This window comes from Rhopilema esculentum, chromosome 11 (genome assembly GCF_057945365.1).
Source record: "Rhopilema esculentum isolate cy_ngs chromosome 11, ASM5794536v1, whole genome shotgun sequence".
Taxonomy (NCBI): Eukaryota; Metazoa; Cnidaria; class Scyphozoa; order Rhizostomeae; family Rhizostomatidae; genus Rhopilema; species Rhopilema esculentum.
The window spans coordinates 9731707-9749258 of NC_142825.1; the positions used below are offsets into that span (position 1 = coordinate 9731707).

Here is a 17552-nt window from a genome sequence, read left to right on the forward strand (position 1 = left end):
TCAAAAGTCTCCGTTTTCAAAGTGCGTTTTCAAAAGTCTCCGTTTTCAAGGTGGAGCAGTGTGAACGCAAGGCACAAACGGATACTTTTTTATCCGTTTTCATATGAATACGGAGCAGTGTGAACGGGGTCAAATGAAACCATCTACAAAAGATTTTAGGGATTTTTTGACAAAATCGAATTTGAATAGTATTTTTTGATCCAGTGATTCCAGAGGAAGTCAGCGACAAAATAGCTAATCTTGATGAAAGTAAAGCAAATGATTCTTATAATGTTCCTACTAAGCTCATTAAACTAGTTCGCTAAACTATTTTTGAAACTTTTTTTGTGATAGCCAACTCCTCTTTTTTAGAAGATGTCTTTCCAGATAAGTTAAAATTTGCAAAATGTACGTCAATATAAAAAAGCAAATCGAAACTGCAACATGGTTATTATCGTCCTTCTTTGATTCTTCTAATTTTTACCAAAATTCTCGAAAAATTGATTTCTCGTTGGTAAAATTTTTAGGAATCAATGAGATAATATATAAGCATCAATATGGTTTTCAAGAAAATAGGTCAATTTCCTTAGCAGTCTTAGAGCTTCAATCTCAAATAATTAACAATAAAGAAAATGGCCTTTCCTCCTGCTGTATATTTCTTGATTTCAGTAAGGCATTTGATACTGTCAATGACTGGTGGCCACATTTGACCCCCATTTAAACGCCCAAATATTGAAAATTTGAAAAAAGAACAAATTTTTTAATTCTGCGTATTTGACACAAAAAAATTATATTTGACATAAATTTTGGAGGGATTCCGCAAACTTTGAATTTTTACAAACTTTACAACTCTTGAACTATGACAAACTTTACAAGCTTGAAACAGCAAAATTCACGTTTCAAATTGATAAAGAAAATAACTACACTAACCTATGACAAGAATTTCTAAAAACAAAAAACCTTCATCACTACAATACAAGACAGTCTTCCTCCCTTGGTTTCTCTCTGCAAACGATTTCTTTCGTAACAGTTTCGTAACATATGGCGTAACAGTGCTTGTGAGAGTATGTATCTAGCGTAACAGGCGTAAGGTTGTTTAGTACCAAAGTATTAATATTATATTGACAGAAAGTCTTAGCTTTGGATGGAACAAAAGGAATGGATTTTGTGTGTCAAATGTGTAATTTATTTGCTCAGTCAATCAATCAAACAATTAATTTTGTCAGAAATTTACAATAAACAACAACAATTTGTGTCAGAATATCAGAATTTTACACTTCCTTAACTCTTTTTGTTTCTACAACCTTTCTCCGACCAGTGGCCGCGGAACCGTGATGTTTTCTTGACTCTGCTTCACCTGCTGCCCTCTTTAAGTGTAAGCTTCGCTGAATCCTTTATGTTTAGGTAAGAACGGCTTGAATAAAGAAAATATTTGTTTGGGGGGATATAGTTTGTGCTGATTAAGTAGCAAGCATCCTTAAATCTAAGATATCTGTCATGATGTTTAAGCAATAGTCTGAATCCGCCACTTATCACTAAACATTAATGTGCAATAGCCATTGATTTGAAAATTATAGCCAGTGAAGAAAATAGCCATTGATTTGAAAATTACCATCTTTTAAAAATCAAAAGCCATTTCTTTGGTTTCATGGATGTAGAGCATGGATGCGAGGCTCCGAATCGGCTCTGGTCGAAACCCAGAGATCGGTCGAAACCACTGACCTCAAACATTGAACCTACAAAAGTCTTTGGTCGAAACCATTATGGTCGAAACACCTCATCGGAACCACCCACACAACAACAACAACAGCATCAACAGCAACAACATTAGCAAAATGGTACAATGGTTTATTATGGCAGTTCAAAGTTCATCAGATGCTTTGGCGCAATCGAAAGGTTGTTGAATGCCTCTTATCCTTTAGGGCTCAAAGAGCAATTCGCTGAGAGGGTTTCTCAACCAAAGTTCATTTCACAAGCACATGGTTAGAATTTCATTGTGGAAGAGATTCCTGAGACACTTTCGTAGAAACATGCTTGCCTACAAGGCATTTGCATTCTTGGGAATTTGCTCATTCTTGAATGGATTTTTACGCCTACCATGGTTTTATTTCCCTGCTATTGCTGTTACCTTCGGAACAGCGTTTTACCTTGGAAGCGGTGGGTGGAGATATCTGCTGATCGTCTTACAAACATTACCGCGTGATCTAAGGTTTGTATGTACTTCTCCTGGTCTCGCCCTGATTTGAAAATTCCATCAATGACATTTACTAGATTTATTTTGCTGCATTTTTCACTATGATCTGGAGGGTGTCAAAATTTATTAAGCAGTGGATTTATCCACCTTTTTTAATGAAATTTATTGAAAACTAGGCTGCACAGTAGGGCAAAAACTCACCCGCGATGTTTTTTCTAAAATGGTCCTGGACTCCTGATAAAAGGTGTGCTGTGGCTGTTTGAGATGAGGGTTTTTTGTTGGTGTTAAATTATTGAATTCTTCTCATTTCATATTAGTTTATCATGAAACTTTTTTGATGTATAATTGGTATCCGTGTGCATATATTAAATGCACACCATTGTTCAAACTTGTAAAATGCTAACTCTCCATCTACTACTCTCCATCTACAATTGTAAAATGCTTACTTGTAACATCAATTACTTTCACCAATGTGCACACTTGCACATTTCAAAATTTGCTTTTGCACACCTGAAACGTTAGAAACTGCTGTACCCTTCATTCGGGATTGAAAAGAATGCTGGGTTTTCTTGTTGGAAATGAGAAATGTAGTAAAAATGTAGTAAAAAAGGAACACTGCAACGCAATGAGAACAAACAACAATAAACACATGTAAATTAACTATGGCTGATATTTCGCCCTGGCACATGGGGCTTCATCAGAGCAAAAAGGGAAAAACTACATACATAGCTCAAAGCTACTCTTGGTTTTCCAGAAAAACTTTCTGGCTCACAAGATGTGATGCTTTCTCTTGGTCTCATGACTTATACTAAGTTGCTCTCAATTTTCCTTGTTTTGATTTACAATCCCTTACAAATTTTTGACACAAAATACAACTTTTGAAATTTTCTTCTAAACAATGCCCCTGTCAATTTGAATCCTCTCTTCTGCCCTGAATCAATGTTGGATTAGTAGTTCTATCACTTGTGCTTTGAAGACATATATTCAACATTAAATGGGGGGAGGGGGGTTTAGATGTAGAATTCAAATGGAAAATTCATTTATAATGTTCTAATGCATTCATATGAAGCCATACTTTGGTTGGGGTAGAGATGTCATAGGAAGGATGCTGTGCTGTAGGTTACTTCTAGAAGCCACACTCATGACACCACCTTTGGCCACACCTATGACCATACCCACTAAGCTTCCATTTTTATTAAAGATGTGTATATAAAATCAGTTGTGTATATAAAATCATTCAAACTAAATGTCAACGTAAGTTAAATGTTGAACTCCCTTTTCTTAGCCTGTGCTCCAGACTCCTAACTTGAAAGTGGAAGGTCTATGTAACTGAGGGCAAAATTGCATGCAAGGATTGAATTGAATTATTTGCATGCTTATCACAGATTTGAGTAATTATGCAAGAAGAAGAATCATATTGCAAGACAGTTGTGATGGTACGATACAGATTACTTGTTGGGAAAAAGATTTGAAGAACTTCGTTGTGACCATAACCACCAAAATGTAGCATTAAAGGAGTTGTGGGACCAATGTGATTGTATTTACGGCAATGCCCAGGGGAAGGGTGAATCTACAGCAGGAATCGAAGGTATAATTTACTTGGAAAGCAGTCGAGTCGATTTGCAAATAGATAAGTAGACAAAATGCTTTGCCTTCAAACAGCAGAAAATGACCTCTACCTATAAACAGAAATTTCCCAATAATTAATTGTCCCAGGTTCCTTTTTTGCTCTTGGTTACACAGACCCTCTACTTTCAAGTTAGGGGTCTGGGGCACAGGTTACCTTCTCTTGGCCTTTTTATTTGTTTTAGCAGCTGTGTGTTTTAGGACAGACTCTAATTAAAAATACTCTCTGACAGATTGTCTCAGTCAAAATGTGACCTGCTGGACTGCAAAGTGTTCTTTGATTGGTTGGTTAAAAAGACATGTGACTATGCAATTCCTTATCAATGGTTGTCACAGTTTATGAATCTCTGTACCAGAACAGTGGTTGCATGATCACCCCTTCAAAGTCCCTGATTTTGAATAGGTTGAAAACAAGATATACCAGAAGTTGTTATTTAAAAAATATTCTTTCCAGTTCAACATTGTTTTCTATAGTCATTTTTACCTGACAGCATATCTGATCTGAGGTGCAATGATAACCATTTTTTGCAGTGAAAAACGGTTTTGTGCAGTAATAAAATAGAAAGCTGCTCTATCATAAAACTGGTACTTAAACCTTTAATAAAAAAATGCTATGCCTTTTAGACAGACTTTAAACTTTTTGAACTGCATAAAGAGAAAATTGATAGCCTGAACATACCCAGGGCCCCCAAGAGTAGGGGAAAAGACAGAGGTGGAGCCAAAAAAATTGTTTGGAGGGGTGAAAAGGCGATTTTTGCAGACAAGAAAGGGCGTGTCTCACTCGACGGGTGTGGTCAAAAAATGAATACTCTTGTATTCTTCTTTTATTCGTTTCTGTTACAAAGTTTATTCTAGTGCCATACTTTGAAAGTTCAACTATGCAGAAATGTTGAAGAGAAGCTTGCATAACAAATGCCCAGCTAAAATCCTTACTGTGCTGATGGACAAGTTGTTGGGGGGTACCGCACCTTGGAGGAGGAAGCAAACTACAACAGAGACTCAAGATCTAGCATCTAAGGGACCACATAAAGTAATGAGTTCCATTTTAAAGATGAAATTAATCCAGCCTAAAAAGAGTATGCCTAACCATAGTAAATTTTTTTAAGCGAATAAGAAAATGACTTGAAGAAATAATTTTGAAATGTATTTGATTAAGCAAAACAAAAGGGCATGGTATTTACAATCAACAGAGATTGATATAATGCACATGTTTTGTTTTTCTTGTGCTTTGCTGCATAAATAGTCAACGAAATCGATTGATATACACTTAGGATCAGGGGTGTAGTGCTAGGGGCTGAGTCCTCCTTGTTGATGCCAAAAAACTTGGAAAATTTCTGTTTTTTCTATTGTTTTTGCAACATTTTGTGCAATAGCCCCCTTGTTATTTTGATAGCACTACACAACTGCTTAGGATTCAAGATGCTATAAGGATCCTGGTCAGAATGTAACAGGGTCCTGTTTAAGATTCTACAGGATCCTATCTTTATATTCAAGGTCCTGACAGAATAGCACAATCCAATAGGATCTTAGAATCGTTATGTGTAAGATCCTTATTTAATTCTTGTTAGATCCTACAATGTCACTCTGGATCCTCGCAAGATCCTATTCAATACCTTGTTTAAGAATCCTTCAATATTTTTATTTGATCTTGTGTAAGATCTTAAATTGTGTTTGTCCTATACACACAGGATCGTGCAGGATCTTGGTAGGATCTTGTCCAGGATCCTAAAAGTCTAGGATCCTTCACCACTGGATCCTGTGGGACCCTGCAAGACCTTTCTTGTGGGATCCTGCAAGACTTTTCACCTGGGAAAGACTGATAGGGAGTTTCTAATTCACTGAAATAGAGGGTTCTTATCTGACGAGTCAGTCAATAAGTTCTCTGCATCTGCATTTGACTTTGAGTCAGAAGAATTTCTTTTAGGATTTGTTTAGATTCAAGAAGTATAAAATGATTTGTTTCTTTGCATTTCAGTGGTATCTTGACACTTATACATGTAAAGAGAGTAATGGCAAGGCATAATAGGAATAATGAAACAATTGGAAACATTTTTACTACCACCATTGTTGATAAGTATCCCAACAAGACAGCCTTCATTGATGTGGATACTGGGAAAACAATGACATTCTCTGAGGCAGATCAGCTAGCTAACAAATTAGGAAATGTATTTTATGGAGCAAATTATCAGAAAGATGATGTTGTAGCAATTTTCATGGCCTCCTCTCCTGAGTATGTTTGCTATTGGCTTGGACTGTCAAAAATAGGAGTCATTTCTGCATTAATCAATTTCAATCTGAGAGGTGAATCATTAGCTCATTGTATAAATATATCAGGTGCAAAGAGTGTCATTTACAGCAAGTCGTTATCAGGTATGTGCCCCTTTTTATAAATTTTTCTATTTATATACTAATTATTGTCACCCTATCTGAATAGCTAAGTGCAATTCAATATAAAATCACAGAACAATTTTTGTCACAACTTTTGCATGGTGTTTATTTTAAAAGATGGTCTTTTTGTTTGTATGTTTGGGTTTTTAAGTAAAAATCTGAAATCCTGGTTATGAAATTATTCTGTTTTAACACAGCTTCAAGCCTTGAAAATATAGCATAAAGAAATCAATTTCATTTTTTGTGTGGATTGCATTTAATTCATTTCAAGGAACTGGTAGTTACTAGTGGCTTCAGTGATTTTAACTTTGAAAGTATTGAGAAAATTTGTGCAATACAGATGGTAATTCTGAAAGGTGCAAGAAGGTTGATTGTTTTCTAAATCTTTACTTTAACTGTACAATTGGGAGGTTCAGTTTCCATTTGCATCTTGTTTCAATATTGCCTATCTGCCAATGGTTATATATGGCAGTAAGATTTCCTGCATTATAGCTTTATAGCTTTTTACCAAAATGACTTTTTACAAATGAAGAGTTTAGGTAGGGAATTGCTACATAGGAATATTCTTGAAAAGACCATACGAAAGATATCCATTTAATATATTTAGGTAAAAGGGTGGAGAAAAGCCATAATTTTTCAAGTACGCAAATAAGTAAATTGGATACTTGTATAAGAAAAGTCTAGATAAAGTAAAAAAAAATTAAGCAAGGAGTACTATTTGTTAGACCTGATCAAGCTAACAGTCCCATTTTCTTTTGTTGTTATTCTTAAATTCTTAATGGTTGTTTTTTGAAGAGGCAATTTCTGAGGTAAAAGATTCTCTTGACAAGGAGTTGCAGTTCTACTGTGTTGGTGATGACTCCAACATTCCTGGAAGTTCAAATTTGGAAAATCTCTTGCAACAGAGTGCAACTTCTAAACCTCCAGAACCAAAAAATAGATCTTTCTTTGGTACAGCATTATTTGCTTTTTATAACATTGCATACAGATAATTTATTCAGATCTTGGGAAGTGCAGCTTTATAGTAAATAGAATAGCCAATTTGGCAAAGAAAAGAGGCATCTTTATGTTTCTCTTTTCTTTTGAAGCTAGAGTCTAAACGTTTAAAGACTCATTGCTAACAATGAGCCATTGCGCTACGAAAGCATCTCATAATGCATCTCTAGACAGTTTGAAATCAATTTTGGTTAATCCTTAGAAGTTTACTGCCATTGTTTGGATCGTCACCACACTCGCAAAGGCCCATTGTTAGCAATGAGTCTTAAAATAACTAAAAACTCAAAAATGTCTTACTGATAATGCTGTCTTACTGATTGTCAAATTTGGATTAAAACTGGATCCAAGCCAATTACAATGATTTATGTCGAAAACATAAAGATGCCTCTTAAGCTTTTCTTTGCTGTGTTGGCTATTCTAAATAGTATATTGGTCTTTAGACTTTATGTTCGTATATTTTATGGTGTCATGTAATTTTCATATATTTTGATATCATTTTGGGCTTACAATTCTGTTATTTTGGTTTCTGCTTGACGTAGCCCTCATGGAAGCAGTCTGAAAAAATTAAAATCGATGTTATTTCCAAGACCAAATATTCTTCATGTATTTCCTGAAACCCTTCCTTTTTGGGTAGAAAATGGAAGATCCATCCTAAACACTTTTTACTGCAAGCACCTGTATATTAACACATATTGTTTGAAGCTGCTTTAGTTTAGCCACTTTTGTTTGTGTTTTGGTTAAAATTGCCTGTCTTTTTGTATTGGCCATGGCAAAGTCATTGATATTGGTATGGTTTTCTGCTCCCCATGGTATCATCCTTGTGTCATTGTTTAGTAATTATAAAGTAAAGTAGAATGTAGTTCAATATTTTATACGAATAAAAATATATTGTGATATTAATAGTTTAAGTTGTATTTAATTTTTCAATACTTTTCTTGTAGATAAGCTCATGTACATCTACACTTCTGGAACCACAGGCCTCCCTAAAGCAGCAGTAATCAAACATGGGAGGTAATTTTTGTTAACATTTGTATATATTTACATTTTATGCATTTTTTATTCATCTGGAGTACAACCCCAGATTTTAGCATCTGTACAGTGAGAGGTGTGCATTTAGCATAAAATAGTTACTTGTATTTTTGGAAAAGAATGATGCCCTGAAAAGAATAAAATAACATTTTGCTTTGATTAAATCAGTCAGCTTTGATTACTTTCCTTTGTGGCAAAGTAACATACCAGTTCTATATGGCTGCAGTTTATAATATGAAGCACACTTCATTCCTGTTAAACTTGTCCAGAATATTGTTCACCTTGCCAAACCTTACGTCCTTTTCTTAACTCTAATGCGAAAAAACGTTTTAACCTTCTAATAGCATGTATTGTTCTGTTCTAGGTTCTTTTATATGAGCTATGGTCTGGGTACTTGTTTCAATGTCACTAGCAATGATGTCAACTACATACCATTGCCTTTGTATCATTCCAACGGTGGTATTGTTGGCATAGGCATGACACTTTTAATTGGAAATACTGCAGCTATTCGAAATAAGTTCTCAGCCAGCAAATTCTTTGAAGATTGTGGAAAGTATGGAGCAACTGTAAGTTGCTTTTCAATGTTAATACCAGGCATTAGATGTAAGAACTTAGAGTGTGGTGATTTTATAACTTGCTCTTTATTTGGGGTATCCGAAAATTAAAAAGAAGTATAATGTCTCCTGCTTCTTTATTACCGTTTCTTTTTAGTCAATCATAGCATCCCTAATCATAACATAACATTCGCTGTGTATGTTGGTGCCCAGTTTCACATTTGGCATTTTTGGGTGTTTTCATTGATCCTATTTTTTTTTCTGTTAAGCTAACACATTATATTGGTGAAACATGTCGATATATGTTGGCACAGCCACCAAGAGACTCGGACAAAAGTCACAAGCTACGTCTTGCCCTTGGTAACGGACTCAGGCCACAGATTTGGGAAGAGTTCCAAACACGTTTCAATATCAAACAGATTGGCGAGTTCTACGGTTCAACAGAAGGAAACGCAAACGTTCTTAATATTGATAATAAGAAAGCGGCTGTTGGGTTTAATTCAGTTTTGGCTCCCTGGTTCTTCCCTTTGAAGCTTTTTAAGGTTGATGAAGTTACTGGTGAACTGCTGAGAGGAGCTGACGGCCTCGCGATTCCTTGTGGATATAACGAGCCTGGGGAGATGATTGGAAAGATTAAGAACAGTGAGTTATGTTTTTTGCTTATTTTTTATTTATAGTTGACAAGAAATACTTTTATCTGATTATATAGGAAAAAACTCTTCAAGGGGGTAAAAATACTCCTTAGAAGAAAGTTCTACAAATAAGAATGATATTCAAAATTTCAGTGGCGTAGCGACATGAAAATTATGTAGAGGGCGGGGGGGGGGGGCTGAAAAGGTGGATCTAGGGGCAATTTCTTTTCGAAATCTAATTTTTCCCTCTTCTGGATGAGCCATTCTCCATTGATATTGCAATGACTTTCAAATATCATCTCACAGAATGCTAGGATATTTTAACAATATGCCCTTTATAGATCACTGGGGCTAGAGTCCCTCTATACTCTTTTGGAACTATCCATATCTCATTTCAATCACTTGTGACAACAAACTTCGAGACTCACAAACGGTTGCATCAAGCTGTGTCACTTCCTTGGTCAAAGTAATTATATTTCCACTTGCTACAATTTGATGGAATTTTTTATTCTGACTGTCGTCAGTTCGATACTTAAACCAATTAATGTTAGTTGCTATATATCCCGATGATTTTCTGTTGGAAATTCCCGACTGTGCGAGCTCTTTGGCGATAAAAACTAACTTGGTAAAAGCGTCAAGCGACTTTCATGCGAAAAAAACGAAACATTTTACAACTTAGCTGAAATATAATATGCGATATGACTTTTACCTGAAAATGAGATTCTTGTGGTACTGTCTTTAAACAACATGATAAGTTTAATAATAGAACAAAGAACATAGGTTATAGGTCCTCTAATATTTTCAACATTTCTGCCGAACTGAAATTTCAAATTTATTAAAAGTTCAATTGACAATGACACGAATGATGATTTCGTTTATCCTCATTTGCACTGTGTGAGTTGAATTCTTGTAAGACATATTGCTATTTGTTTTGCATTAGGTTAAAGCAAGTACAAGTACAGAAAAACTGTTTTTTGTTAAATTTTCAACATAGTATAGCGAATTACTTCTCTCGAAAGGATGATAAAGGATGTCTTTGAACGGGTATGCAGCACCTGCATTTGTCTTTAAATATTTTCTTCTCTTTTCTATTCACAGATGACCCATTACGAAAGTTTGACGGATACCTTAACAAACAAGCAACATCAAAGAAGATTGTCCACGATATATTTACTCATGGTGATTCTTGTTTTTTGACTGGAGACATTCTCTACCAGGACGAGTATGGCTATTTCTTCTTCCACGATCGCACAGGTAGCTGTTTGTACAAAAAGACTTACTTTCGTTGCCACCGCCTTGCACATCAAGCTCACTGTCTTCCCGTAGTTTATGTAAAGCATAGTTATATGCTTTATGTTTAGGTATAGCCTTTCAGTAGAACATAGCCATGAAATCTTTGACTGGCTGACTGCTCTGATCACATCTATTTTCTCCCGGTTTTCCGTCATTACCAATCATTACACAAGATTTTCACAATTTTACAACCAAAATTAAGCCTATTCAACCGTTTCTCCATTTTACTATGCTATCCCCAAAAATAATTAGTGCGTGCTCACGACTTTGGAAATCGACTTTCTGCCTGCCTGTTTGTCCAATTCACCCTCTTGTTGAGCGTATCATTTTAACATATCTAGTGCAGCTTTGGCCTTGTTCAACATGCAGCGGAATTTCGTTATTATTTTTACCCTTTAGCAGCTCGCCCAGGTTGTCGATGCTAAGAAGGCTAATTTTCATTTCATGTATTTAAATCATTTTATTTATCATACAAGTTTTTGTACATTGTTATTACTTATCATACCTTTTGATAAACTTCCCTTATCATACCTTTTGATTTTATTATTTCAAGTTATTTTTTCACTTTGCACGCTGCCAAAGTCTCATTGAGCAAGGAATCATTGGGTTCTATTTGAAGTTCTGTATTTTTTGAACAGGCGACACGTTTCGCTGGAAAGGCGAAAATGTCTCAACTGCAGAAGTTGAATCGATTATTGGCAAGATTCTCGGTCTGAGGGATGTTGTTGTCTATGGGGTGAATGTCCCTGGCACAGAGGGAAAAGCAGGAATGGCTGCAATTGCGGACCCTGATAATCAGATTGATCTCAACGAACTACTGGAGCCGATGCAAAAGTCACTACCTGCATACGCAAGGCCTGTTTTTATTCGCAAACAACAGGAAGTAAGTAGCGACTTTCATTTCAAATAATTTCGTCATCACCATCGTGATGATTATCAGTCATCTTTCACGTCTACCTGTCCGCAACCACCATCAGTCATCATCAATCATGATGATTCTCCTTACCGTTATCATCATAATCAATCATCGATATCATAATAATAATAATAATCATCTTCCTCATCATTTTTTGCACACAACCAACCATTTATGTATTTTAATCTGCAACTCATTCTGCTTTTAGATATCAACAACTGGCACTTTCAAATACCAGAAAGTTCAGCTAAGAAAGGATGGGTTTGATCCCAGTAAAGTAAAAGGAGATGCATTGTACTTTTTTGATCAAAAAACCCAAACATATGAGGTGCTGAATACAGCAGTTTACAAGCAGCTTCTTAACTGCAAAATACGACTCTGAATATTTTGATGTTAGTATGCTTAATATTTTTTACTCTCTGGAATCTTTCTCAGGCCCCTTATTTCCAGAGTGCAATTTCTAGTCGTATGTTGCATTTGTTTTGAGTGTGTCGGTTTTTACTCGAAAGAACATAATAATAACATAAATATTCAGGTAGGAGCTATTTAATAATGCTCAGTATGACGTTTAAAGACGACTCATCGTCAATGAAACTGCATTGCGATTTAGACTGTAGGCTCAATCTTTAGTTTTCTATTTTTTAATTTGAACTTCCTGCTGTTCTCATTTTTAGCGCAATTAAAATCTTTTTTTGGGTTATTTGCGTCTTTATTATGAAACTCTTTGTGGGGAGATTTAGAGTAACGATATCATTTAGTTGTGCGATTTGTCTATAAAAGCACAGCCTTTCTTTGTTATACTGGCGATCCAGGTATGGTTAAATGGAAATCAGGGAGCAAAGACACGATATATTTGTTTATTTGGTGCATCTTGAAGGGATTGTCGGTTTAATTCAAAAAGTTGCATTTAGAAGCCATGCATGTTGTGTATTTTTCTGTGTTTGTGTTGATACAATAGCACAAATAGTAAAGCAAAACGGCGGTCTCGAATTTTATAACAGCCATTATATCCCGTTGAAATGTCTCTACGTCTCTCGATCGCTGATGTCTCAACTGACCTACGATGTTTGGCGTAGCTGATATGACAAACCCCTAAGCAAATTCAGAGTAGCACGCATCTATAATCAATTATATACCTTCCCTCTGCACAGGGCCGTCGCTAATCACTTTCACTTAGGGGGGTGCCAGTCACAAATTTGCCGATGAAATAGGGCGTGGCCCAAGGTATTTCAATTTTTGGGTGTGGTATTTTGACGCAATTGATTTTGTTTATCAAAGAGTATGTTCTCGTTGGTCAATCATCGCTTCAATTTTAGAGTGACGGTACTTAGTTTGTATGAATAGATCTTACTAATAGGACCGCCAAGAGGTTTCGAAGGCCTTGAAGGAAACCCGAAAGACGGGGCCCCTGCGAGAAGAACGAGCAGAAATTTTTTGCGACCACGCCCTTTAGATTGTTTTAAAATGCATTTCAGAATATTTCTGGCAGTCATTTCTTGCAACCGTTTAAAACTTCTATCTATTTTTTGGCATACTTCTTCTATGTTTCATTGATTTCATTCTTAAAATGGAGTTCATTACTATTTGAGGCCCCATCAACCTGAAGGCCCTGAGGCACTTTGCCCCCTTGCTCCCCTCGGCAGCCCTGCTTACAGTGGCTTCCAGTACTTCCAGGATCAACGTTCAGAGTTTTTCAATAAACTTTGTCCCCAAACTTTAGGTAGAAATTAGGTCGCCCTGGATATTGGACATAAGATTCTAGACTCCGGCTGCCGACAGGGAGTCATTTGAAATTTTTGGTGGACATTTGCCCCTCCGTGACACCCATAACACCATCTGTACCTATTTTGAATTGCTGAAGGTTTTTGGGTGATACTTCTTCGGACTTATCCTCATCTTATCCAAACTTTTTGCTAAAGCTATCGCATTGAGAACTTCTAAAGTAAAACCCGACAAAACTCTAATTTGCCGACAAGAATTTTCTAGGGGGGGTGCCGCACCCCCCGCACCCCCCCCCCGCTAGCGACGGCCCTGCCTCTGCATTAAAATTTGCTGCATATCTTTTTTAAAAGCAGAGATATCAACATTGAATAAAGCAGGGTGGGGCTAGGTGTGGGGGGAGGGGGCTGTAGATGAGTTGAACTACTTAGCGATTTTTCATGGACAAGTAACTGAATGACGGTTGTGCAGCTAATCAACTTTGATCGATAGATGATTACCTATAAGATGATGAATAAGGTCTGCAACCAGAGCCTTTGGTATGGACATAAAGCAACACATACCCAAGTTATAGAATAAGAAACTGCATGGGTATTCACATTCCTATGTTTAATCTTAAGTAATCGAAAAAAGGTTGTACTATTTGGGTCTAAAAGTTTAGAACGACAACCCTTCCACCATCAGAAAACTCTCCACGCTGCAACAGTTTAAAAAACACCTAAAATTTCATTTGAGAAGCTGAATTTAACTAAAATACGACTCCTTGGAAGATCAGATGCACCCTTGTGCGCTCGGTGTAGTGCGCTCGCTCAATATTCTGAACAGAGGGAACCATGTGGAAACCAGGCAGAATTTGACTAGCGTCTAACACACGAATTATGGTGATTATGCTGATTACAGGCACCGCAGAGCAGTACCCAGGGTACGCAGAGCAGTGGCGGGGTGGCTATGTTTTCCCTGGAGGTGGCCAAGTCGATTTTTGCGCCCTATCTATATATCGTCACAGAATATCGTGGTTATATAAAGCATGTGTTTCTAGAAGGGAAATCGATTTTTGCAACTTGAATCCAAAGTTTCATAAAAAAGGTTTGACTAAAAATGCAAATATGAATGGAAAAGTTATGTAATCCTAACATTTGACCTCCTCGATCGTGGTTCGGTAAAATATCAAGCTATTTTGAATTGGCTCATTTTCGAGAGTCGGCCTATTTTCGAGGAAATACGGTAGGCAAAACATAAAATACTAATCAAAAGACATTTTATTCAATTACACTGATGTTTCATACAGGCTACTCATTTATTATATCCAGAATACCAGCTTCAGAGTAAAATAAGGTAGAGCAAATTATTGTTTCGAGCTCCTTAGTTTTTTGCCCGCAACTCGCGCGCGATAGCGCGCGAGTGAAGGGCTTATAGTCTGCCCCGCGTATAAGTAGCATATGGAAGCTTCAGTTCATGTTGTCAGCACTTTTTCAGCAGATTTTGTCACTTTTCTGCTGCCATGACAACTGTCAATCAATTTCATTGTCAATCAATCGGCTTTGTCGAGGAGGTCGTTAACCGCCACCTCTTTGTGCGGAAGGGAATTATCTTCGGAGCGTTGCTCTGCCAAGACTCTGTTAAAGGCCTTCGGTTTTTTGGCACGAAAACGGTGCTGCATCACAGCTCGGTTCTTCGCAATGGATGGAAGTTTTGATTCGAAGTTTTGGGAATCAAAACCAGTCGAATGCCACACTTTTCTCCCAAAAACTCGAGACCGTACGAGCAAAAGTTATGATTGTCGTGATTATCGAAAAATAAATGTCAAACCCTCGAAAAACTTCATGATTTTCAAAAGGGCGTTGGACTTAAATCAAAGGCAAACTGAAAACCAAAAATTCTTGATAAAAAGAATAGTTTAGCTTCAACTAGAGCAGCTGTTTTTATAGAATTGTGAAAACCCAAGATGGTGTCTTCTTCGAATATCCTGACCTACATTTTCAAAACAATCATTATCAAGGAACTAATTGTTTGCGGGCAGTACTAGCAAGAGCTATTTCTAGTAACTAAAGGTAACCTTTGTCCATTTCGCCACTGCTTATGGTCGATTTTATCAGCCTAGTGTCATCGCATATATCATGTATGATATACAAACATGGTTCAAGTTTGTTATTCTTAGTTTTTTTCAACAACTTGAAAGTTTCAAGCATTGAATCGCACTATTGAATCGGACAGAGGCGGCGGGCACAAAATTGAATCTGGGGTTGGGCTAAGGATCAAGTTTAGTGACAAAGGAGGACCCACCATGGTCGGGTCCGACGCGGAAGAAAATTTTTAAAATCGAGCACATAGTTAAAAGTTAACACGAAAACATATGACACAAATGTTGATTGGGTCATGGCAGCGCAACATGCTTCGAATGTAGAATCTCACGTTATTTTAGATTGTTCAAGCGAAGTGTTCTACCCGTGTACGATCACTTTTGATGTTCCTAGCCAAATATTACAAGCAAACAATTTTGGCGCCCCCTTATCTCCCACTGCGCCCCTATTGGGGGGCCATGGCCCCCCTGCCACCACGCCACTGCTGCAGAGCGTTGAGAAAAATGGGGGGTCTAAAAAAGGGAGGCTAAAACCGAACCGAATAAATAGTGGTATTTCTTGTGATTCATTGGTAAATCTTTTGCATTTTTGGCAAAAAGTGGGGGCTATAGTCCCCTAGCCACCTTCTCCGTGGTGCCTGTGATGATGTTCTTATGTTTTTAACATACTTTAAATTATATTTAGAATCATTTTTCTCAAAATTGATTGCCTACTCCCCCACTCACAATTCGAAAACAAATTAGTAATGCCCGCCATATTTGTCCATAAGCTCGTCCATGCTCAAGAATATTAGCATAAAGCTAAAACACAGTGACTCAATCAATGGTTAAGCTACAACAATCATTCTAAATTCAACAAATGTAGGACTAAGTTTTTGGTGTTTTGGTTTTGGACAAATACCCCTGTATCTCGAAAAAGCGTCTTCTTTCGCCCGATCAACATTGATTTTTGAATTCTACACCAAAAACTGGTCTAGAAAGAATTTGTTTTGTCAAGTTGCTCATCGGGTGGTCACTGACAGCTCATTCACAGGCTGCATCCCAGTTTTGGGTAAAGCCCCCTGAATCTTGGAAAAGCAACTTCTCCCGCCTGATCAACGTTCAACTTCGAATTCTATACAAATAACTGGTCAGAAAAAGTTGGTCTTGGAAAGTTCCTCGTCGGGTGACCATTGTTAGCTCATTCACAGACTGCATTCCAGTTTTTGGGCAAAACCCCCTGAATCTCGAAGAAGCATCCTCTCCCACCCAATCAACATTTCTTTTTGAATTCTACACAAAAAACTAGTCTTGTAAAAGTTGGTTTGGTAAAGTTCCTCTCTGGGTGGTCATTAACAGTTCATTCACAAGCTGCATCCTAGTTTTGTACTTATGTGTATGTATGTATCATATCTTTAATGTACATAACAGGTCTAAGTAAAATACTTGTTTTCAGCCTTATGGTTTTCAGCCAGTTTTTGGACAAGACCCCAATCTTGTCCAAATCATGTATCTCGGCAAGGGCCCATCTTCCGCCGATCAACATCAAGATTTGAATTCTACACCAAAAACTTGGAAAAGTTGGTCCGGTAAAGTCCCTCGTTGGGCGGTAATGCTCCCTCTTGACCTCCTGGACTATTACTTTTGGCTTGCGTTTGCATTGGCCATTTCTGCAGTGGCAAGGCTCGAGCCGGTATCAACATTATTCAAATAAGTTGCTACAACTACATTTCAAATAAACATCCATCCCCAAAGGGGACATTAATTAGAGAATTACGCTTATAAATCAACCTATTAAAAAGGGGGCGTTTATTGGAAATGTGTGTTTAGACATGTATTAATTTCTTAGAGAAATTACGAAATAACAAGAGCAAAGTTTTTCGGCAAGACCGTTGACATAAACTATTATCGTGCAAAACATGTGACTAGGTGGAAATGACGTAGCAGTCCCGGAAAAGCATGCTATATATGGGCAGATGATTCGTCTATTTAGCTGACGAATGCTATATATGGGCAAACCACGTTTTTAAAGATAAGCAAATGCCATAGATCATTGGTCTATTTTGCTGCCGTATGCTATATATGGGCAAACCACATTTTAAAAGATTACCTTTATTTGGACAAGTAATACCCTTATAAGGAATACTTGAGTCATGACGTCACAAAT

General features: G+C 37.0%; 1 protein-coding gene across 1 annotated transcript; it reads left to right on the plus strand.

Moving 5' to 3' along the window:
• Positions 1-1823: 1823 nt before the first annotated feature.
• Positions 1824-12307, plus strand: LOC135694045 (long-chain fatty acid transport protein 1). Its single transcript, XM_065212690.2, has 9 exons — positions 1824-2188; positions 5775-6169; positions 6983-7138; positions 8125-8194; positions 8577-8778; positions 9036-9408; positions 10497-10652; positions 11330-11574; positions 11816-12307. Exons 1-9 carry the CDS (start codon positions 1959-1961, stop codon positions 11987-11989), a joined length of 2001 nt encoding a protein of 666 aa, XP_065068762.2. The 5' UTR covers positions 1824-1958; the 3' UTR covers positions 11990-12307.
• The last annotated feature ends 5245 nt before the right edge of the window (positions 12308-17552 follow it).

What these genes read in the sequence shown, in the direction of transcription:
- LOC135694045 (XM_065212690.2), top strand. Translation starts at nt 1,959, where the DNA reads ATGGTTAGAATTTCATTGTGGAAGAGATTCCTGAGACACTTTCGTAGA. An exon ending in GATTGGAAAGATTAAGAACA is followed by an intron (nt 9,409 to 10,496) that starts GTGAGTTATGTT and finishes TTCTATTCACAG; the next exon opens with ATGACCCATTACGAAAGTTT. An exon ending in TTATTCGCAAACAACAGGAA is followed by an intron (nt 11,575 to 11,815) that starts GTAAGTAGCGAC and finishes TTCTGCTTTTAG; the next exon opens with ATATCAACAACTGGCACTTT.